The following is a 24351-nucleotide window of genomic DNA, read 5'->3' on the forward strand; positions in this document are numbered from 1 at the left end:
TCATTTGTATCCCTTTTTTTGTTTAGTTCTGTCTGAGATGGGCATTCTATTATTATTCAAATATTGTAGGTGCGTGAATTCAGCAAAGTAATCCAATATAGTCCAGTAGTCCATAATAGTAGTGGGTTATCCATAGGACTGGCAGTGTCAGAAGTTGTTGACTTGAGCCCTTTACAGCTCAGCATATTAATATGGCTTTACTTTTTATACCTCATTTTTATACTTTTCTGCTGGATGGTTAAGACCAAGATAAAGCAAGACCTATATAAGAAAAAATGTAACTTTCGTATCTGACAAGATCAGTCAAATCCCCTTAGGATTTACCCCGAAACCCTAAAAATTAAATTTTTAAACACATCTAATTATAAAGGATTTGTTTACTGCAAAAAGTAAGGAAATACAGATAAAGACAATTTCTGCATTTCCGTTCCTCAAGATGGCTCAGGTCAGTATTTTGTGTTTTCTCTCCAAGCTTTGATAACCTGGGTGCGATCACAGGTCACATGCAGTTTGGATACTGTTCTTTTTCACTCTTACATAAGTACTTTATAAAACCTCAATATTCACCAAATGTATGTATCAAGCTCCATCATTCCCTACAGGTAGGTATGTTGGCTTTGGGCAGCATTTCCTTTCTTCATTTGTAATTTTTTTTTTTTTTGGTGGTCCCAGGGATCTAACTCAGGACCTTGTGTTTGCGAGGCAAGCACTTACTACACTGAGCTATCTCCCCAGCCCTTTAAAAAAAATTTTTTGGGGGGCCTTTCTTCATTTGCACAGCTCCTAAAAATATTTCCACCTGCAAACATCTACCATTCTGGGTGAGAGGGGACCCCTAATCCCCTGGTCCAACAAGCACCCAGCAGGACCTGCTCACCAGGGATCTCCATGCACCCTTTCCAGGTGCAAGGTGGTGCTGCCAAATGAACGCTGGCCTCTGGTCACGCCTGTGTTTGCCCCTGTGCACACACAAGAGGGAGCCCTTCTCTGGGTGCAGGGCACACCGGGCAGGCCATGAAGAGCTTGGGCCCTGCCTCTGACCAAAGCCCACTGGATTTGCCTGGGCCAAAATCGCTGAGCGTGGGGATGCAGGCGGATCACTTGCAGACCCCAGACAGAGAGAATGCAGAACCTCGGCAGGCAAAGGCCAGGGAGGAGGCACAGCGCAGGCACAGGAGGCGTGCTGTGCTGTTGGCTCTGCAGATGAAGTGCAGCAGCTCGCCAATGCCTCAGGCTGGCAATGTGGCCACTGTGACCTGTTGTTACTCCTTGGGACAAGACCTGTGTCCTCCTGGCTAGAGTGGAGCAGAGGGCACCACGGGGCCTGTGTTTCCCGTCTTCTCCCAGCTGGCCGAGCCTGGGCTGCAGCTCCCCATATTGTCACTCCCTGGCAGTGTCACCATGTGCAAGTGTCCTGCTATCCCATTCCAGGCACACATACTGGACAGGGGCTCCTTGTGCTGTGCTGGTCCTCGGCGTGAATAAATGCCCACAAGTGGGGGGCCCCAGTCACCCAGACACCGGCACCGGCTCTGACAGATGGCTCAGAAACCCAGCGCCTGAGTCTCGGGGAAGAAAGCCACGTGCTGTTCCTGCCACCCAGCTGTTCTCTAGCCCAAGCTATTTTTATTCTCTTGAAGGAAGCAATATGCCACTGGCCTGTTCTTTCCCGTCCTGAGCTTTGGAGGTCAAGATGTGCAGCAAAGGCCTATTCAAGGGTGGTGACAGCCACACAGAGATGGGTCCCCTCTTTGGCCAAGGCAAGTACTCTGAGGTCATTCTTCCAGGAAGGCACAGATACCTCCCCACACCCCGGAGGTCAGCACATGGTCCAATTGCAAAGCAACCAAAGCCCAAGAGGGAACACGACTCTATGTCACACAGCTTCAGCGCACAAGCTTCTTGGTGACCTCTCCATTAGATGTGGTTGCTGTCTCTATGGGTCCGAGAGGCGCAGCTTGGTTCTACCGGAAGCCTGGGCTAGAGGATGCCTGGGAGTCAATGGGTCACCCACTCGTCTTCAGGCCCCCACACAGCCAGCAGTAGTCTTTCCTGAGCTCTGGGCCCGGCAGTCTGGCCCACCTCTGGGCTTCAGAGTCATAAGCAGGGCCGCTGTGCTGCCTGCTACCCTCAGGCTGGCTGGGACCTAACCAGTTTGAAGGTCTGACATGTCCCAGCTGGCCCTGTCCTGAGTGAAGAGAGGACACAGTGACTGTCACTTGCCATTTCAGGACACAGATCTGGACCCTGTGCAACAAATGCAGGATGCTTTTTCCTACAGTTACAGTAAGCTGCTCGTGCTGATTTATATTCTCCAAGTTTCTATTTCTGGTTTTAAAAATTAGGGTTGCTTCTTAGCAGCAACCTCATAACTGCCCTGGCTCCAGGGTGTGGGGGATGAGACCCTAAATCTCAGCAGCTCTGCTGGAGCACCAGGGAAGAGGGCACAGTGGTAAGTGTAAGGGACTGAGACAGCAGCAAGGATGTCACTGGGAGATGGGGAGAAAGGAGGATTAGTAACAAAACCTGAAAAGGGAGATTCTTTGGAATTCAGAATGTCCTCAGGACTGGATGGGCCATCCCAGCAATCAGCCACCCAGTCAGTTGTCTTCTGCCTACCTGGTCATCTAATCACCACTAAAACCTCCTGTTCTCAGAGGCTGGACCAGAAGCCAGCAGAACCAGAGCCGCTATCCACTTCTGACTATAGGATTCTAAAGCCCAAGGCACACTTGGACTAATCAGTTAAATTTAGGAACATTAATTGCACTGCACTTTTTTTTCCTTTTAAAAAAGTACACTGTTAAAAATAAGACATAAAAAGATGCTCAATGTAATTGGTCATTAGAGAAATGCAAATCAAACCCATAGTGCAATACCACTTCATATAGGACAACTATAATAAAAAAAGATGAACAATAAGTCTTGGTGAGTATGTGGAAAAACTGACCCTCACACACTGAAGGTGGAATGTAAAATGGTACACACATTTTGGAAAAGTTCGGTAGTGCTATGGCTTAGAGTTAAAATGTCCCCGCAAAGCTCTCATGTTCAGAGCCAGGGCTTTTGGAAGGTGACTGCACCCTGAGGGCACTAGACCTAGCAGCAGGTTAGTCCACTGATGCATCCAGAGACGGATGTGCTATCAGGAGGGGGACTGATCAGAGGAGCGCCGCCAGAAGGATGGCCGAGAAGCCTGCGTTCTTGCACCTGGCTCCTCCTCTTTGTGGACTAAGTAGATTTAATAGATATTTGCACAACATTTCATCCAACACTCGCAGAATATACATTCTTTTCAGCACCATTTGGGCCTTTCTCTATAATAGAATATACTGGGTCACAAAACAAGTCTTAAACAAGCAAACAAACTAAAATCCTATCTTGTACCTCTGTTGATCACAAGGGAATAAAACCAGACGTCAACAAGAGAAGCTTTAGAAATTACCTAACTACATGAAGATTGAACAACACACACATTTTCAAAGAAATATTGGGTCACTGAGGAATCCAGAAAGTAAATTTTAAAATGTTTTGAAATAAATGAAAATGGAAATATCACATACCAAAACCTATGGGATGCAACAAAAGTAGTACTGGGAGGGGAATTACAGTAGAGTTCCTACATTAAAAAAAAAAAAAAAATTAAATGCACAACCTAACTATGATCTCTGGGACTTAGAAAAATAGTAACAAACCAAACCCACAATTAGCATTAAGAAATAAATGATTAGAACAGACATAAATGAAGTATGTTAAAATGTTACAAAAGATAAACGAAACAGAAGTTTTTTTTTTTTTTAAATACACTTGACAAAACTTTAGCATGTACACAGAGGGAGGGAGGGAAACAGAGAGAGAGAGAGACAGAGACAGACATAGAGCCAGAGAGACAGAGGGAGAGAAACCCAACTCAAAAATGAAAAAGTAAACACTATAATTGATACCACAGAAATATAAAGAGTCACTAAGAATTATTTTGAAAAACTATATACCAACATTGGAAAATTTGGGTAAAATCCATAAATTACCAGACATATGACCCACAAAAATTGAAGGATATAAAAATCTTGAATAGATTAATAACAAGTAATAACATTGAATCAGTAATAAAATCTAACAAAGTCAAGGCCTGGATGGCTTCACTGCTATGGGGTTTTTTGTTTTGTTTTGTTTTGTTTTTTGCAATTTAAGATTATTTATTGAGGAGAGATGAATAAAGGAGGGGGGGCTGCCTCAGCCCCTCAACCCCACTAGGGGAAACAGACTCCTTCCCCGTCTCTCACCCCTCTTCACCGCTGAATTTTTACCAAACTTTTAAAGAACACAGATGCTTAAACTCTTCTATAGAACTGAAAGGGAGGGAGCCCTTCCAAACTCATTCCAAGAAGCCAGCATTATCCTGTTACCCAAACCAGACAAAGACAAGATAGACAGACAGACAGACAGACAGAGACACACACACACACACACACACACACACCCTCTGTTCAACAAAACTGTAGACTAATATTCTCATACTGGAGCTTTGAGTCCATACTCAGCTGGCTCCAAGGTAGAGCAGCACATGGCAGAGAATAACCTTTCATGACATTGGCAAAGAGCAGAGAGCAAAGGGGGTGGCAACAGCTCAGGCAGCTAGAGCGCCTCTCTCCCCTCCTTACACTTCAGTGCAAATTACCTGCCACAGGGCAGCTGCAGAGTCCACATGCACAATAATCACAAACTCCAGAGCCTGCCCCATGACTACATGAGGCTTTTGGGGGACACCTATACACAAACCGTAACACTCATGAACACAGATATACAAATCCTCAACAAAACACTAGAAAATCAAATAGCATATGAAAAAGCATATGAACAGCACATGGTACACCATGATCAAGCTGGTTTCAACCCATGGATTTAAGCATGGTTCAACAGGGTGCAAATCAAACAAAATACATCAAACAAACAGAATAAAGGGTCAAATCATGATCATAGTAATGTTGAAAAAGAATTTTATAAAATAAGAAGTCTTGAACAAATGAGGTCTAGAAGGATCACACCTCAAGGTTACCAAACATATATATGACAAACTCAGAGCCAACATCATACTGAGTGGGAAAAAATGAAGTGTTTTCTCTATGATCAAGAATAAGACAGGGTGCGTGCTCTCTGCTCTTTGTCAACACAGTGCTCCAAGTTTTAGCTACAGCAATTAGGCAAGAGGAAGAAAGGAAAGGTGCACACAGTAGTGAGGCAAACTCAAACTGTCCCTGTCTGCAGACACAATTCTTTAAACACTGCAGACCCCACCAAAAGACTCTTAGAGCTCATACATGAATTTGATAAAAGCAGCAGCATACAAACATCAGCTTTTCTTTACATCACTAACAGACTAGAAGAGGAAAAAAAAAAAAAAAAGCAACTCTATCCACAGTAGTTACACATGCAATCATATCGGCATACACTAAGGAAATGGAAGCTTTCTACATTGAAAATTATAAAGCAGTAACAAATGAAATTGAAAAAGACCTCCCAAAGAGGGGAGCTAGAAAGACCTCCCATGTTCATGACTCTAATGTTAGAATATCCATACTACCCAAAGCCACTCAGTACAATCGTATCAAATTACCAACGATACACAAAGATACGCTAATGTGTAGTTTACTTTCTGCTACTGTGACAAAATACTTGAAAAATCTATTTACAGGGGAGGTTCATTGGGCCCATGGTTTCTGAGATTTCAGTAGGTTCTGTTCCGGGCTTGTGCCAGGAGTGTGGGGTGGAACAGAGCTGCTCACCTCATGAAGACTGGAATGTGGAGACAAAGAGGAGGGTAGGGGCTGGGCCCTGGTACCCCTCCCTGCACAGGGATGCCCCATCAGCCTGACTTCCTTCCCCCAGGCCACCTTCTTCCAGGCTTTACCACCTTCCAGTAGCAAATCATCTTGGTACCAAGCCTTCAACACATAAGCTTTTGGGGGATGTTTAAAATTCAAGTTGTAACAAGTTAAAAAAAAAAAAAAAATCCCAAAATTAATATGGAAGCACAAAAGACTCCAAATAGCTAAAGTTAGTATGAGCAAAAAAACAAAACTGGCAACATCGCACTGATTTCAAGATATACAATAGAGCTACTGTAACCTAAACAGTATGGTATTGGCATAAAAACAGACACATAGACCAATGGACAAAATAGAGACGAAGAAATAAACCCACACATCTATGACCAACTGACCTTGCCAAAGGCACCACATGCTGGAGAAAGGGTAGCCTTCTCAACAAACAGTGCTGGGAAAACTGAGTGCCCCTGTGTGGAAGTTTGATCTCTTGAGATCTCTCTGTACAAAAGTCAACCCAAAATAGATTAAGAACCTAAGGGTAAGACCTGAAACTCTGAAGCTATTACAAGAAAACAGTAGAAACACTTCAAGATAATGGTGCAGGCAGTCATTTTCTGAATAAAGAATACACAAACTAAGACTCTGTCAAACTAAAAAGTTTCTGCACAGCAAAGGAAACAACAGAGTGAAGAGAATCTACAGAAATGGGAGAATTATGTCAGCTGTGCATCTGAACGAGGGTTCATATCTAGGATATTTGAAAAACGAATAAAATGGACAAATGACCAGAATGGACACATCTGAAAAGAGGAAATACAAATGGCCAACAAATACATGAATAACTGCTTCATATCATCAGCCAACAAGGAAATGCCAATAAAATAACACCTCGCCCCAATTAGAATATTATGAAAAAAATATGCTGGTGAGGCTATAGAGAAAAAGGAACATTTATGAACTATTAACAGGAATGTAGGTACAGCCACTATGGAAAGCAGTATAGAGATTTCTCAAAAATCAGAAAGGACACCTACCATATAACTGTTAGCCCACTTGTACATGGTTATGGATTATGAAATCAGCATATATGCCTAATACACCTGCCTGCCCATGTGTATTATGGCACTGTTTTCAAGATCTAGAACATGGAATTAGCTAAGTGCACACCAAGTAACAAATGGACAAAGAAAACATGTTTACTATAGTGACAAAAGAGTATTACTCAGCCATAAAGAATGAAATCCCGTTAGCTGTTGTAAAATGGATAGAACTGGATGAGTTGTGTTAAGAGAAATAAATCAGACAAAGACAGGGACTAGAATTTGGGGAGGCTGCTGGGTGTGTATATGGGTGTGTGAAGAAACGTGGCTGGATATGACCACACTGTAAGGTATATGTACACACATCACATTGAATCTCACTGATATGTACACTACACATTAAGAATAGTAAAAAGCTTCCTAAAACCAGTTGTTTACTTTTTTTAAATTTATTTTATTTATTTATTTTACATTTATTGTGTGTGTGTGTGTGTGTGGCCAGCTCAGCCCACCAGGGTGCGGCTGGCTGGCATGTGGTGCTGGGGGATTGAACCGCGGTCCCTGTGCTTTGCCAAGCTTGTTCCAAGTAGGTGCTTTAGACCACTGAGCCATCTCTCCAGCCCCACCAGTTGTTTACTTAATAAGCTTTAAGAAAGTATATACAACCTGCTATTTTTTGAAGTGTCTAACTTCCTGTCTGTCATCTCTGTCTCTTGCTCTCTTGTTTATATGCATCAACAGACATCAGGAATGACGTTCACCCAATACTAATGACAATTATTTCAAGGGATATACTTAGAAAATTGTATTTTTCAGCATTAAATGGTTTATAATCAAAATACATTATATATCCCAGAAATTCAGTCATGATCTTTTTTTTTTTTTTTTTTCTTTTTTTGGTTCAAAGACTTTGTATCTCAGACCGCTTATACATGGACAGGTCCCAGCCTGCACACTCGACAGCCTTCCCTGTACCAGCCTTGTCCCACAGGGTTGACCCAACGCTGCATGTAAGAGCACGGGCTGTGTGCAGGGCATCTGGTGGCAGGGAAACCACAGGGCGGCGTCTTAGTCCCAGCAGCCCCGGGTTTCTGTGGGGTATGTTATAAACAGTGAGCCATTCTTCAGGCTTCCTGCTCTGAGCATACCCCATGGTGATTTTTCTTAAGAGCAGAAAACAAAAAAATAGAAAAATAAAACGATAAAAACCCTGAGACAATGACATACAAAGACGTGGATGGGAGATTTCTTTATGCAGCCCAATACTAAACCCCTTTCCTGCCAGGCCTGTGGTTTGATTTGACTGTCCACAAGCCAGGTTCACCTGCTGCCTTCAAACTTGCTGCAGGCTGATGAAATGCCACCCTGCCCCATCTCTATCTGAGCCAGCCTCAGCATCTTCCAACATTTTCCATCTTTGCCCTCTAGAACTACCTTTTTCACTACACTTGGTTTTGATGTAGGGCAGAGTGGGTGGGAAGAAGAAAGGGAAGATTTTTGTCCTTTTTCATTTTTTTTTGGTGGCACTGGGTATCGAACTCGGTACCTTGTGCTTGCCAGGCAGGCACTTATGCTGCTGAGCTGTAAGCCTGGTCAATGAATCTTTCTACAACTGCTGAGCACTGTCATAAACATCTGTATTCCCCCAGCAGCCCCTCAGCCAAAAGCCTTTCCTGAATGGTGGTCCCAGGAGCAGAGAGCTTCACCGAAGGTGGCTCACAACCGCGGCATCTCTGCCACCTACTCGCTGCACAGCACAGGTCTGGCATATGCACCAACATGCCTCATAATTAGCCAAAAGCCTCCCTTTGTATCCTGCCACCTGTGTTGGAGTGTGTAAATATTAAATGCAAAGGCACGTTAAAATAACATTAGGTTTGGCTGAAGCACTGACAGCTGCGGTCTCTGAAGCCGAGGCTGCTGACTAGATGCTCTTTATCCTTCTGGGTCTTTATTTGTACCATTCTGGACGCTGTCAGGTGGAGGTGGAGACCCGGGAGGCGGCCGTCTTCCAGAACCCTGCTCTTCTGGCTTTCACCCTGGGGTTGTGTGCGTACAGCTCACTGACCTCGTGGCAGCGGTGTACTGACCGCACCCTCCCTGTGGAGGACAGACTTCCACAGGCTGACCATGTGTGGGGGCAGCCTCGGGCACGGCAGTGAGAACATGAGAAAGGTACATGGCTGGGAGTCAAGCCAAGGTGGCCCACAAGCTGCAGTGCCCAGGCCTTTTACACAAATATTTTGGGAGGACACTCAGGACAAAGCCAGGCAATACCTACATCCCCCAGCAAGCCAGGCCAAGAAGCAAAGCACGCTGCTCTGGCTGGCTTCTCACCCTTGCTAAATGAAGTCTTCCTACTTTTCACATGGGAATACCCTATTAACACTTTGACTGCCAGGTGTGGTGGCACACACCTGTAATCCCAGAGCTTGAGGGGCTGAGTCAGGAGGATCACAGAAGTGCAAGGCCAGCCTGGACTACAAGTGAGGCAAAGGACAGCCTGGATTACAGAGAGAGACCCTGTCTCAAAACAATAAAATAAAAACTTCAATTATGAAACTCCCTCAGCAAAGGCATCCAGGTGGCGTAGCAGACACGTACTGGCAGATGGAACAGACGGCGCTCTGGAAGGGGAGACATACCTGTTTAGCTGCTGCGGAAGAAATTGCCTTACTGTCCAGCAGGTCAAGAAGCTCAGCAAGTGCAGAGGACGTGACAGGACTGGCGGCCCCCAAAGGAAAAAGAGAAAAGAAGTTTGCATTTCACACTGGCAGGCCCATGAATGGCTGTGAGCATCCGAACACTTGCTCCTGTAAGCTTAAATAATCAGCACAACCAGGAACAAAATTAACAGGTCAAATAGGCCCTCTTATTTTACTTACTTTGTATTGTAGGCTACAACAAATTCTTGGTGTTTTTCCACCTATTTTACCACCCAACAATGACAGCTGTTTGGCAGAAGTTGGAGCAATAGACAAGTGCTCAGTATAATTAGTCAGAAAAAGGAAGTGGCTGAAAAATTCATGAACCACGAAGAGAAAGGGAGAAAAAAAAAAATCTAGTAATTAAGTATTTTCAACTGAAAGATCAGCCTAAAAATTACTTCAAACAAAACAGCTAACAAAGCCACTTTTGTGTTTCTGTGCAAATATAAATTCCTTTTAATTGTAAGAGATTTTCCATAAGGGACACAATGTCTACCAGCTCCGTGCTCACTCGTCCTCACGGGCCCTCTACACACTCTATTCTCTGCAATTCAGAACACTCAGGGCCCAGAATTCATTACATCTATGCTTCTATGATGCAACTTATTTGTCAAGATCCCATGGCTAAGAAAGTCAGGGAACTAAATCCAGTCCAGTAGCATTAGTTCCTGGTCATAGCAGGGTGAGGGGCACCACAAGATGACTGCAAAGACAATGAATTATGCACTTCTGCACCAATGTATGGTTTCACTGCCTGGACTACTGCATATGTCACAACCAGTGATGATGCTGGAGGTCATGAAGGGGCCACTTCCAGCAGGAATGACGTAAAGCACAAGAGCGCGCCTGTAAGTACAGGCTTCTGAAGTGCTCAATCACTGAAAAGAGCTCTAGATAAGTGCTGATTCCTGGCATTCACTGTTAATTCACTTGGAAAGAAACTACAGCTTAGCCTCAGTGTCTATTTCCATGAGCTCCAAACCAACAGGCTCATCCTCAATGTGAGTTTGGCTGCAAGGTAATTCCAAGTGGAAATTAAGTTTAGAGTCTATCTGGCTTACTAAGTTAGTGTACAGTGTCAGTGAGCACCCTGTGCAAATCCCAGAAGGAAGAGTAGCAAGGGCTGGAAAAAATCAACCAATTTCCTTTTCCAACTCGCCATCTTTATTGACAAGTGCAGGGAACTAGGCATGTCTGGAATGTCAGCTGTAGATATTCTTTCTGTATTCCTAGAAAATACAAGCGCCACATACGCCAGAATAGACACTGTAGAACCCAGAAGCACTGAGGTAGAACTAGGTTTCAAGACACACAAGAGGAGAAGTCCCCAGCCCTGCATGGGCCAGCGAAGCTCTCAGTGTGCTTTGGCTGCTGTACGGAGCCCTACAGGCAGGTGGCTTATACATAACACAACCTTCCTCTCACACTGGGGGAGGCTGGGAAGCTGCAAAGGAAGGTGCCAGCACATGGCATCTGCTGAGTGTCTTGGTGTCATCACTCTCAGAGTTGGCACCCTGTTGCTGTGTCCTCACAGGAGTTACGGGTGCACCAGCTCTCTGGGGCTTCCTTCCAAGGGCATTAGTCCCTTACAGGGGCATAAATCCCTTCATGACTTAATCATGCCCTACGACAGCTCCACTGCCTAACACCAACATCACCACGGGGCTTAGAATTTCAACCTGTGAGACTTGGCAATGATATAAATGACACACAGGTGGACAGAGACAGGAAAAGGACACAAATAACTGAAAATCCTTCCCTAGAGAAGTCCAGTGACTTAGCTCGTTCATTAGTTATGTTATGCATTGACACTGTGGGTCTCAGGACTGATGTAACAGCACTTGGGAGTTCTTAACTGCCTCTTTGTTTCCTGTTCTGACTTCATCTGGGCGTGTACTTCCTCCCAGGCTCAGGCCTTCAAAGATGGGGCTTTTCAGAGCTGAGTGAATCCAGGGTGTATGAATATGGATTTAGGGTGCATGGTACTAATTTAGTCCACTGACTGATTGGTTTAGCATACTTCTGGGTGTGGATAAAATGGGAAGCCCCAACTCAGGAGTGGGAGGCACAATTAACAGGTTTGTAGTCTGGACAGAATGTGAGGGACAGAAAGAAGGCAGGCATGCAGTTTGCTGCTCACTACTTCCTGCCCGCCCTGCCACAGACTGTTTCTCTACCATGCTCCTCTGCCACACCTCCCTATCTCGGAACCGAGTATAGACAGAATGCTCGCACAACCATGACAGCACAAGCACAAGCCACTAATTCGCTGTTGTCAAATAATACTGGATTCTGGACAGCGAACGTGTCTCCACTAAAGAAGAATGTGATATCACAAGCCTAAGTGTCAAGTGCTTGTGTCTCTTCTGGTTCTCTAAGACCAGCATATCTACAGAAGCACGGAAATAGGATCTTTCAAATCTACTAGTTTCATCCAGTCCCTTAGAGCCCTTAGGATCACAATGCCACCTCCAGTGCAGATTCCTGGAACAGCACCACTGACAATTCCCAAGCCCATTCCAGCCTAGAGGCTTGACCTAGGAGAGGGTGGTGAACGGATGGCTTGTGTGCTACAGCAGGCTGTTTATGTCACTGAAAGCTCTGTTACTGTGCTTTTAAGACAAGAGATATTAATGTATGAGCTACATTTTCTAAACTAAAACCCCAGTATTAAGGTTTAATTGCCAAGTTGCCACTCTGTGATACATAAGTGGGTTTTGGGCAGCGCTTCTGGACCTCCATCTCTAAAAGGTCCACTGTTGCTACGCTAGGTCCAAGTCCCTCCTTCTCTGCTTTTGCTAAGAGAGAAGCCAAGAGCTCCTGGAGGAAGATGCTTGAACCTGGAGCTCCAGTGGTGTGTGCTGTTTGCCAATCCTCTGGCTCATCTCTGAGTTTGCAGTGGCCGGCGTGGCCCAAATCGCAGTAACTGCTCTAGAGAGCCTCCTTCCCACCTCTCCCCTTGCACTTCCCGGCCCTGCATTTTCTAGACTGGTGCCTCCTTTCAGCCAACATGCCCTCCATGCATGTGCCCTTAACGCCATCACTTTCTACTTTTAGATCCCGCTTAGGCCCACTTCCCTTGGCCTGCTGCTTTCATCTCATCATTCCCAAACACTCTCATCTTCCCCAGCCTGAAAATGCTGCCTGGTGATCTGCCTGGTTGCTACCAGATCCAGCCTTGGCCACTACTGCTACAAGCACATATCACTGGGATTCTACACTACCCATCTACCAAAGTCTTCTCTTGAAAACCAGCCCTCACTGTGGCCAAGCATCCAACTTTGCTCCTGCTTTATGGGACTGCAAACGCGGCGCTTGTGAACAGCCCGGGCCTGCCGGTAACCTCTCATCTTGGCCATCACCTTCTACTCCCTGCTGGGTGCTCTCTGGGCACCTGACACTTCCTGTCTGCAGAAGGAAGTGTATCTGTTCCAGGGCCACTGTCACTGCTCTGGATCTGTGCTCTACCTGCTTCATCTGTGCCTCTCCTGGGAGTTCCCAAGTTCATGTAATACCTGTCCTATGCCAGACAGCCAACTTCTGGGAAGAGCCAGACAGTAAGCCTTGAGCTTTGTGGCCCACATGTGGTCTCTACGGCAGTCTTCCTGCCTAAGCAGCTGCTGCAGGGCACTGAAGGCCTTACATATGCTAAACATACCCTGGCTGAGCCACGCCAGCCATCTCCCCTTTTGAGAGCAAGACAGCAAACACTTCTTCACAGGTTACACAAAGTGGCGCTCCAAGGCACGCTCACCAGAGTAGGCCCAGCCTTGCTCTCAGCTCCTCCATAGGCCAGCCTACTTGCCGTCTCTCCTGATGACAGTACCACTCTGTTGCCTGGGAGCAGCCCTTCACATGGGCTTTGTTCTCCCGCAACTCTAGCCTGTTATTACAAATCCCAGGAATCCTGCAGCACACATCAGAGGCATCCCTTCCTCTGTATTCCTTCTCTGACATGGCTGTCACTGCAGGCTCCACTGTCTCCCGATGCCTGCAGCCCAAACCTCGGATGCTTTCCCAGATGACACTGCCGGACTAACCCTCACCCACCCACTCACCCAGCTCGGCCATCTGCTGGCTAGTGTTAATGGTGACTGCTGTTGGCTCTGCAGCTATAGCCCTGAGTGTCACGCAGGCCTAGTGGCCAAGGCGGTTCATAATTAACTACTTACCAGTCCCATTATGTAAATATAGGACGGCCAAAGCTGCGTATTTTTTCATTAATGTTTATAAGATATAACAGGAAATATAAAAACAATTTCATCAAATGTATTTGTTACAAGAACCAACTGGCTGCACTGACACCTGCCTGAGCGAAACCCAGGACAGTCCGAGGTATCATTTGTGTCTGGATGTCACCCCAAAGTCTCACGCAGTTGTAGCATTTATTCTGGAGGTAGCAGGATCTAGATCTGTGACTGATTCATGGTGCAATGCTGGGACTAAGGGTCGGTGACAGCCGTGTCAGTACACTGACTGCATCAGCACCACTCTAATCCCAGTATACTGGACACAATATAAGGGACAGAAAGAGGCTTGGCTCTCTTTTGGTGTCTTCTGTGGCCATGAATGAGCTGCTCCCCTCTGCTATGTGCCAGCCTGCCTTGGAACCAGCTGATTATGGACGGAAAACTCTACAAACTGTGAGCTACATAATCATTTTGTCCTTGCATTTTGGGTTTGGGGCATTTTGTCTCAGCAACGAGAAAAGACAGTCAGTATATAAACAAATGCACTTCCCCAGCAACACTGGGTAAACTGTGGGCAATGCTCCCCATAGTTAGGTGGTCTATCCACTGCCTCTCAGCTCATGCTGAACTCTCTACCACAAGAGGTAGGCCCAGCTGAGACCCAGAGAGTGTCATTAGGACCCTACACCCATCAGTGGCTGGGCACCCATCAGTGGCTGGGGTATGGAGGGAGCGGGTCTGCTCTAAAGGCCAGCCAGACCCCTCACCGGCTCTGTGGAACCACTGTGGCTTTAGGACTCTGCCAACAGACGATCTTTACCCAGTGCAGCCCCTGAACCTCAGACCAGAACCACTGCACTAACATAGTCCTTAGTTTTTAAAAAATGTGCACAGGCTGTGGTGCTGTTAACAACAGAACATGGACCGAGACACTAGTCTAGATACATGTTCTTCACACTGTAAGAAAACAGTTGCTACAGCATGGTCTGGGCTTCTCAGTTCTTGTTCCACATCACTTATACAACACAATGGCTGAGTGGCTTCCTCTTTCCTTACTTCGCAATGACCAGGTGTGTTTTTACTGAAAATCAGGTCCTGCTGGGGTTCTATGTGTGGGGTACTGCCAGAGGCTACATGCTCTCTCTATGGACCAGTCTGTCCCTGCATGCCTGTAGAAGCTACTGAATAGCTGCACATGCACCTGTAATTTCACAGACCAACACTGGGGACATCCTAAGGCCTGAGTCGGGGACTGGCTCCGTCTTAGCCATTGTGCCTCTGGAGAGAAAGACCTCATCTCTGAAGGGCTTCAGTTTCCTCATCTGCTAGAGGAAGAGCTAAACCAGAAGTCAGCACTCTATCCCAATTCTAAAACATAACAGATCTGGGAAGTATGGCCGACCATGCAGTGTGAGAGACCTCACAGCTAACACCCTCCCTTCATGGAACACACAGCTAACCCCTCCCTTCTTTGAGATATACAGGCTCTTCCCTATTTGGTGCCCTCTTGGGTTCTTCTGGCCAGAGCAACTCCCCTGCCCTCTTCTCCCACTGCACTGCACACTTCTCCAGCAGCATGCAGCCCCCTTGGCCTCACTCCCACACTGACGCTCAAGGCCGTGCTCCCCAGAGAGCCAGCATCTAGGTGCTGGGCCCACTCCTGCTCCTCTACCCCACAGCTTCTCAGTCAAGCCCACCTCTCTTCTCTCCTTCAAAGGCTGCTCTGCCACTGCACCCCTTGGCTTCCCAGCAGGGCTCAGGTCTTTCTTCTCAAATGCTCCCCAGCCTCTCAGGCTTTGGAGGAGCTGCAGCCCCCACCTTCCGTGTGGGCACAGCATCTGCAAGGGAAACAGTGGCACTCATGAACAAAAAGGCTGTGCATGGGCAGATGGGCCTGAAGGACATGGTAGAGCAAAGGAGGGGGACACTGAGTGTCTGTCACATGACATGTTGAAGGCATCTTCCTCTCAGAACCCTTCATGGAGGGTTGGGCTATCATTTAGGAGTGCCAGGCTGGCCTGGAAGAAGGTTCTGTGCCTCTGTTCCCTGCCACCACCGCAAGAAAATTAAACAAACCAAAACCACCCTTCCAGGGCCAGTCAAATAGCTCAGCGGATTAAAGTGTGCCTGCAAGCAGGCACAGGGGCCAGGGTTTTGATCCCCGGTCTTGTCGTGCTGGCCCTGCCCCTGGGGTGCACTGAGACGGCAACTGAGATTGGGCGTGGTGGAGCGCATCTGTAATCCCAGCTCTTGGGAGGCTGTAAACAGGCAGATCACCATGAGTTTGATCTAGTAGTGAGACCCTGAACACCCTGTCAACCCTTCCCTAAAAACTACAGAAAAAAAACCCAAAAAAATCACCCTTCCCCTACAAGGCCAGCAGTGCCATCTGCACTTCACAGCAGGAGAGCAGTGGTAGAGTTGGGCACTCACCCGAAGCCAGGTTGCAGGGATGGTGGCCGCAGGTGCCCAGAACTCGCGTGACCGGTCACACTGCTCCACAGATACACACACACGCCTGGGCCAAGTGTGAGCTGACTGTGTAGCCTTAACTCTGAGTGCAAGTAATTCTAGGAAGGTTGCATCCCATGCGGACCATGTGGGAACGTGTGCCTGCCGGGCTGCCCCTCAGATACCCTCTTCCTTGCCCTACACCCACGCCTCATTCCTCCCCTCCTGAAACGAGCCTTCCCCTGGCACACCACTTCACCAGTTTTCCTTCACCTTCTCTGCTACTGCATCTCAGTTTGCCCCTCCGGATGCTCCCTAGCCGGCCCCCTGGCCACCTGCCTATTTCCCTGCTGCTGTCCCACTGTGGCTCAGACACTCTCCAGGGTCTCAGCCCAGACTCATGTCAAGATGTTCAGAGTGAAGCTCTGCACACAAACACTGTGGGCCTCCTGCCTGACCTGCCCTCCTCAGCGCTCAGCTGAGCCAGCTTCTCCACACTGAGCAGCTCCTCTCGGCTTCGCTGTTACCAGGGGTGCCCCTCACCTTCACCTGCTCAGCAGAGCGCTGCTGGTCCCGAAGGCTGTGCCTCCTGATGCTTGGCACACGGCAGAGTCCAGACAGACAGAAGGACGCCAGCTTTGTAGCCAGCAAGCAGAACCTCCAGTTCACACCTCCCAGCAGTCTCAGGCCTGCTACAGACCCCCACACCTCCCGCAACTCAAACTCAGTGCATCCAGATTCCTTGTGGTACTCCGCAGCCCTCCAGCTGAGCTCACCGAAATTCCCTTCCCTTCTACTAGAGAAGACAACCCCTTGGCACCAGAATAAAGTGGAAGCTGAACTGGCTTGGGAGAACTGCTCCTGACTCGGGCCACTCACTCAGCCAGGGAAGGAGCACCTCAGCTCAGCTCAGTGGCACCTCCTCAGTGCTCTGAGATGTTCCTGACCAGTCTCCCTGTGTCTGATCTGCTCTGCTGAGGACTGAATTTGGCTCCTCCAATGTGAGCATATAAGGAGATGGAGCATTTGGGAGGTGGTCAGGGGTGGGTGAAGCCACAAGGGTGGGGCCCCTATGATAAGATTGGTGCCCATCGAAGAAGAGTTTTCAGTGTTTAACTTCCCCAACACTCCGCCTTGTGAAGACAGAGGAGGAAGATGGCCCTCTGTATCCAGGAAGGGATCTGACTCTATAGGCACCATGATCTTAGACTTCCCAGCTTCTGAAGCTGGAAGGAAATGTCTGTTTAAGAAAACCAATCTGGGCCTATGTTACAGCAAGGCAAGCTGAGTACTATATACCATATTCCCCCAGTGTCAAGTGGGGTAGAGCTGTGACCTGAGGCTTTGTATCAGAGTCCTCTAGGTGGCCCTGGTTGTCTCCCAACTCTGTTCCCACCTTTCCTGCCTGCCTGAGCACAGTGCAGTCTCCGGGTTTCCTGCACCTGTCATGGCTACATGTCCCTAGGCATGGCATTACTGCTTTTTCTGCCCAGATGCCCCTGTCCTTCCCACTCTCAGCAACTCCCTTGAGTTCCTCACAGTGCAGTGCAAGCATCAGCCTGGGAGAAGCTTTACTTGATTTCTGTGGCTGCAGCTCAGCGCCCTGGGCTGAGCCTGTTCATGCCTACCCTAACAGGGTCACACAGAAATGACTTCTCCTGCACCTGTTCCAGCATGTAAAACCCATCTGATTAACCCCAGCCCACCGCAGAGGACAGGGAGCAGTCAGACAGGCAGGCAGACACACAAATGTTCAGGTACATGTGGGTATTTTTAGACTCTTGAGTGCATGGAGCTTTGTAGTCTTGTTAGAAGACCCTAACAGAGCAAGAGGAAGGGAAAACCTGCCCTGCCCTATTTCAGCTGCTCCTTGGACAGAAGAAAGCAGCCCCGCTCCCACTCACCTCTCACTCACAGCAAGGTTGTGGTGCTTTAAATAGCCCAGCAGCGTGTTGAGGACCCAGCTCGTCACCTTTTTTGGCTCTGCCCTAGTTTCTTTCATCACATTCTGGAAGAACTGCAGCAGGCCAACTTCATTCTGTTATAATAAAAAAAAAAAAAATTATATAAAGCATCCAAAAAATGAAAGCTCAGCATTCTGAAGGCAACTCTGCAACTGCCGCTCTCTCATCCTGCAAGACACCCACCCGCTCCTTTCCTCAGCACAGAGATGCGATTCTGGTCACTCTCAGTATACAGCAAACATTCTACTTCTACCTTTACTGCTCTGTGTTTATACAGCATTTTACTTCTAAGGAAGGAAGCCCTAAATGTGGGCCTAGAGGATAGTGAAATTCACATCCCTGAGCTCCCCGCCCTCCCCCTCACCCTGCGCCTGGCAGCTGACACTTGTAGCTGCAGCCTAGCCCACGGCATCTGGCCTCAGCATAATGCTCCCTCTCTGTCCTGGCTTGGCCTCTGCAGAGACCCAGTGACCCCTAGAAAAGAAGGTAAGAAATGGAGAAAATCAAGACGGAATAGAATATTCCATCTCTTACAAAAAAAAAAAAAAAAAAAAGAATATTCCATCTCTGAGAAAATTGAAAGTGGGTCACAACTGTCTGCATGCGCAAAGACACCATCTCAAGACCTAACCCAGACATACCTATCGGCAGCACGGGGCAGTGGCCTCCAGGCAGCCAGCCCGACCTCAACCCTCACAATGAGCAATGACGCATCAACTGGGGTGTTCAGCAGGGGGACCTATTTCAGGGAGATTCTGCTCCATGTCACCTCTCGGTAGTCAGCTGCTGGAGTTAAAGCCACACTGTTTCACCTGCTCCATACACAGTGCCAAGTAGCACTTGTCAAGCAGCAGTGGATGGGCCCCAAGTGTCCCCTGACCACGCCACTCAGTCTAAGTCACATGTGAGCACCTGCTTTATCTTTGAAATATTGGAATTACCAGTCACATGTGAGAATGACCAAGGCACTACTTGTTAGCTCACAGTGATCTGGCAGCACCTGGACAGTCAGCAAGTGTTCCCCACCAGTCCACAGTTCAGTGAACACAAATAAAAACGTTTCACTCTCACAGGGGAAGCTCGTTCTCACTAGAGGGCACGTGTTCACCTGCTGAAATCCAGGCCAAACTACCCTCACTTTGACATCTTATACTACAGGTAAGGCTCCCACCTTCAGTAACTGAAAGAACTTTCTGGAAAAAGGAAACCATGGGAAAGAGCATATCATACCAACAAAAGCTAGTGTTAAAAGCTTAGCTACTGTAGAAGCTGTCACATGTACACAAATACACAGTTGCTATGTAGAAATTCCATTGCCAAAAAGACCCCAAAAACTACATACCTTTTGTGACACAAATTCTCGCTAACAAGCCTACTAAATACTTTCATAATCACTCTTTTCAAGTGAAGATTATTGTTCTGCTCATGCTAAACCTGGGCAAAGGCCATCTCAGAGCCCTGACTAGAGATACAGGCAAATTCAAGAGCAGAAATAGGAAGTATTGCTCATCACCAGGCAAGCAGTGACACTTCCATGATCTTAAGCAAATCACCTGGAAGGGGGGACCCCATGGCCCGGTCAGCGGAGCACAATTCCCTCTGTTCTAACCTAGGCATGGCCACAGGGAAGTAGGTCATCAAAACTTTGCTCTTCCAGGAAAGGCTCCCAAAATCTACCCAGAAATATAGCACTGGGGCCGCAGGCTTGGCTGAGGTATGATGCGTAGCTATTCTTCTACCCCTGGGCGGTTTTTTTATTGGATGGAAAATATGGCAAGTCAGACTTCTGTTTCTTTTCATGTCAGGACTCTGATGAAGTCTCTCCAAGCTGGAACTGTACTTCACCCCACAACACATGGTCTCGGTGCAGGATTTAAAGCAGATGTGACAATGGGCGACGGGCAGCAGGGCTGAAGGAGGCTACGGAGAATGATGGATCCATGCGCAGCTAGCTGCCTGCTCCAGCTCTGTGGAGCAGGAGCACACTTTCCAGGGGACACACACAGGCATCCTGCGCTTCTGGTCGCATTAGTTCTCTGTGAGACTGCAAATACTAATAAACTTGGTGCCAATCCGGGAAGTCTCTGGTGAACACGGCAGTGCGGCCATCTGGCTTTATCAGAAAGAGTGGACTGATAATTCCCTTGCATAACAACTGTGTTGGGCGCAACACAGGGAGACCACTGTGGCAGGGGACAGTTAGTATCTGCCTGAAGGCGGCAAGTACCCACCTGTCCTGCATAGGACAAAGACAAAAGCAAAGCTTCAGCTGCACAGCCAACCAGGTCTCCTGGCTCATGTGACTCCCCCTCACCTTTAGAGACAGCTAAAGCATCGGGACAACAGGTCCGGCCCTACGTGTAATACCAGACAGTCACACAGCTCATCACCAGCAAGCATCTTTTCCCCATTTTGATTAAGTTTCCAGAAGCATCCAATTATATCCTGAGCCCACACAGATCGGCCACTGGATGCCAGCAGGAAGTGCCCGTTACTTAAGGCTCTCTGGCCTCCATGCTGCTGTGGACAATGCAGATGCCACTTCACATTCACTGCCTGTGCCGTGGAGGAGGCTTGGTTTAGCCACAGAGAGTCTCACGTATCTCCTTGGATGGGAGAGAAGGCAGAATGTCATAGACCATGCCTTTGGAAGAGGATGAAGGCCCATTTCTTAACTGCCATTCTTGTTCTAGGCTAGGCACACAAGAACATGATGAGGGCCCAGAAATGAGGCCAGATGCTACAAGCAGAATGAAGCCTGAGAGACAGCTGCCTGGGGCAGACTAGGAGAAGAAAACGCAACCCACAGAGCACCAGCCCAGAGACAGGGCATCTGGTCATGTGATGGGAGTGCCCTCCCTGGCAGCTCCAGGGGACCTAGAGTAGTGCTCCTGAGCCTGTCAAGGGCTCTCAAGAGAATTTACTAAGTCTCCCTGCTGCCCTGCACTGGGGACTTGAAAATCTCACGTAAGTGCGAAGCCCTAGGTTTGCTCCTATACATGTATAAACTATGATGCAGCTTAATGTAATTAGGCACAGTATCAGTAATGATGCTTAATGATAAAACTGAACCATCATAATAATACACCACTAGGAAGGTTTTTAAAAACTTACGAATTATTTCTGGACGTTTTCATTTGAATTTCTGGACCATGCCAGAGGTGGGTAATGAAATTGTGGGCAAGGGGATGGCTGCACCTGCTGGACACAGGGACAGCAGTCAGCCCGGGGCAGCTGCTATGAGATCACAGTAGTTCTTCAGTAATGATTCCACGTGTCCACACTGCTCCACATGCCTCCCATATATGAACCATTTGGCTTCAGCAATGGCCCATTAGTGAAGACCTCCCAGGACTCTCCTGCCAATGAGGACACCCAGGCACTACTGGACTTGAGGTCACACAGCAAGAGAACAGCAGAGCTGGGATTCAAACTGCTGCAGTCTGTGCTTTTAACGTGTGACACTGCCTGAAGGACACGTCCCTTCCGTCCTGGGGTCTGAAACAGAGCCACCTATCAGTATCAGGCACAATGTGAGGTCAGGACCTCCTCAAAAGAAAGCACCTTCCTACCACTTCATTACTGTATTTGCTATCTGCCAGCGGGTCAAAGGTTTTTAACTTATTAAAAATGTTGCAGAGGCCCCCAGCAATTAGCTTAGAAATTGGAAGCACAAAGGGCAGGGGAGATGGCTCAGTAGAATAAGCGCTTGCTTAGCAAGCACAAGGCCCTGAGTTCAATGCCCAATTCCACAAAGAGAGAGAGAGAGAGAGAGAGAGAGAGAGAGAGAGAGAGAGAGAGAGAGAGAAATTGGAAGCACAGAAATGGCAAGCTCATGTGCTCCCTTTGCCAAGGTACGCCTTGGCCCTCTGGCCTGATGCACGCCAGTTCCCAGATCAGGGGAAGGTGGTGGTGCATCCTCAGCCTGGGTATGCTGGACTTCACGGATTGGCAGGTGGCTACTGGGCCTCAGGCCTCTCCTCTGCATCCCTCCCATACCAGAGAAGTCCCTGGGGCTCCTGAGCCCCACATGCTATGTGATTCTCAAGGGCCTGCTGACACACAGAGATAAACCCCAGTTTCTCATTAGTTTGGACTGTAAGTATAATGCATTCTCTTCTTCTCCTCGTCCTCCTCCTTCTCCTCCTCCTCCTCCTTTTGTCTTTTTGAGACAGGGTTTCACTCTGCACTGGCTGGCCTTGAACTCAAAATGATCCTCCTGCCTCAGCCTCCCAAATTTTGGGACGACAGGTGTGCATCACCACAATTTCTTGCAATTGTTCCTCTGGTAGAGGCACCTCAAGTGGCACGCTGATAGATAAGTGGGCAGTCACACCTGTGGTGACAGTGGGTAACTGAGAGGCCCTGCCTATCCGGACTGAACAGCAGTGGTTTCAGCTGGGTGAGGCTCTCCTGTTCACCATGTGGCATGCTGCAGAGGCACCGACTAGAACCATACCCACCCTATGTGTGGTGGAGTGGGGGAGGTGGGTCTGGGCATCTGTGTGTGCATAGATCAAGGGGTCATTACTTGCATGGGGTGGGGGGCTGTTGTCCCCTATTCCTATGAATCCAATCACTCTTACAAAGCAAGAAAAACAAAACTCAAACCCAACAATTCGTGAAACATGGCCTGAAAACAACATGAGATGCTGGTGCTGGCAACAGAAATGAAGGAAGTGGCCCACAGAGCAGCACCTCTAGGACAGGAGACAGAAACAAAGGGAGGTAAAGGATGTGTGTGGTAGGGGCTACAGCCTGTGATGTGCACTGGTCCTCCTGAGCCATGGGGTCTCTCAGTGGGTGCTCCCGGAAACAGAAAAATGATTCACTATGGAAGTTTCTTGAGTGGGAAACCCAAGAAGAGGTACCAGGTGGTGTGAGACTGGCCTAGGAAACAAAAGTCCCACTTGAGCACATCAGGAGCCAGAAGAATTCGGAACCACCGCTGCCACTTCCAGGAAGACAAGGATATAAGCAGCTCTGTAAAGAGCCCACAGACGCCAAAGCCATGTTCTCCAGGCTAAGAAATCAATGGTCCTGTGTTGGTTCCCACTGTTCCACTCCTGTGTCATTTTCCCAGCCGGCTTGGGGGCTTCTAAAATCTGAGCAAAAAGAATTCTCAGCTCTTTCGCTTGTACCGCGTTCCCAGCAGAGCCAAACGTACACAGAGCCTGCGTTCACTGGCCACCGGTCCTGTGCACCGGTGTGAGACTGGATCTGCCCTCTCAGAGATGCATTTGAGCTAGGAGAGAAGTGGAGAGAAACCAGTTTGGGAATAAGAATCTCCCTTGGATAATCAAGATACAAATAATAAAGGTAATAAAAGCTGACAGCTGAGCAGCACGAGCACAAGACTGTATCTAAACGCAGGCCCATGAAGTATGTTGTCAAGAAATCAATCCTGTGGCAGTCACATTTCAACGCACCTATATCACCACTGCCACTTGGCCCCACCCGGAGAGAAGCCAGGCACTGATGGGCTGAACAGCTGTGTGGACACACACACCATGGAGATCTCGGGAAATAGACACAATTGATAGAATCCGCCCCCAAAGGGAAACCGTTCCCCAAGTAGGAAATCTGGCTTTAGGATGGGTTGGGACAGGATGCACTGTAGGTCCCCTAGGCAGACCCTGCTTGCACTTGCTCCCCAAGGACAGGTTCTGGGTCAGACACTGGAGCCAGATGGCCGTACCCCTGAAGGCTGTGCACTTGCACCTGAGGAAATGAAGCGCTGCTCTGGGAAGTGCAGAGCCAGACGACGCACCTTTTTGTTCAATTTGTCAAAGACTTTGGTTATCCTTTCAGTGTGTAGGATGGCTGTAGAAGCACCCTTGTGCTGGCGAGCCCTGCGTGCAATTTATAAAATGAATAAAATCAATTTTGAAAATGGCAGCGAGTTTAAATACGGCTGGCAACAATGGTCACCGAATCTGTTTTCCCTCAACAGTGCTTAGAACATAGCTCTAGTGCTTTGCACCATGGCAAGGCTGCGTGACTTGTCAATACAGTTTCAGATACCATTTCAAACTATTAGCTTTAGAGCAGTGCTACACTTGGGATACACAGATATTTATCATGGGAAACTTTTATATGCAATTCATCCAGGATGCAAACCAGGCCATTTCTAGCTTAAGAGACTTCAAGAAAAATTGTTGAGAAATAATCCA

At 47.8% G+C, this 24351-nt stretch overlaps 1 protein-coding gene and 1 non-coding gene across 5 annotated transcripts in view; both read right to left on the reverse strand.

The window, feature by feature from the left end:
• Positions 1-24351, reverse strand: part of Gatb (glutamyl-tRNA amidotransferase subunit B) — an 84878-nt gene that overhangs the window by 7523 nt on the left and 53004 nt on the right. For 3 of the 4 annotated variants that reach the window (XM_004638720.2, XM_023723684.1, XM_023723685.1), the window contains 2 exons: positions 18119-18252; positions 9511-9589 (listed from right to left, as the gene is read on the reverse strand). In XM_004638720.2, the coding sequence (XP_004638777.1) occupies positions 9511-9589; positions 18119-18252 (213 nt within the window). Of the gene's footprint in view, positions 1-9510; positions 9590-11344; positions 11513-18118; positions 18253-24351 lie in introns of those variants that run through there. The other variant, XM_023723686.1, reaches the window with a different exon arrangement.
• On the reverse strand, positions 7891-8016 carry LOC111818785. The gene has a single exon (XR_002822696.1). It is a non-coding gene; the product is annotated as a small nucleolar RNA SNORA11 (small nucleolar RNA).

Source organism: Octodon degus, unplaced genomic scaffold (genome assembly GCF_000260255.1).
Source record: "Octodon degus isolate 3935 unplaced genomic scaffold, OctDeg1.0 scaffold00101, whole genome shotgun sequence".
Taxonomy (NCBI): domain Eukaryota; kingdom Metazoa; phylum Chordata; class Mammalia; order Rodentia; family Octodontidae; genus Octodon; species Octodon degus.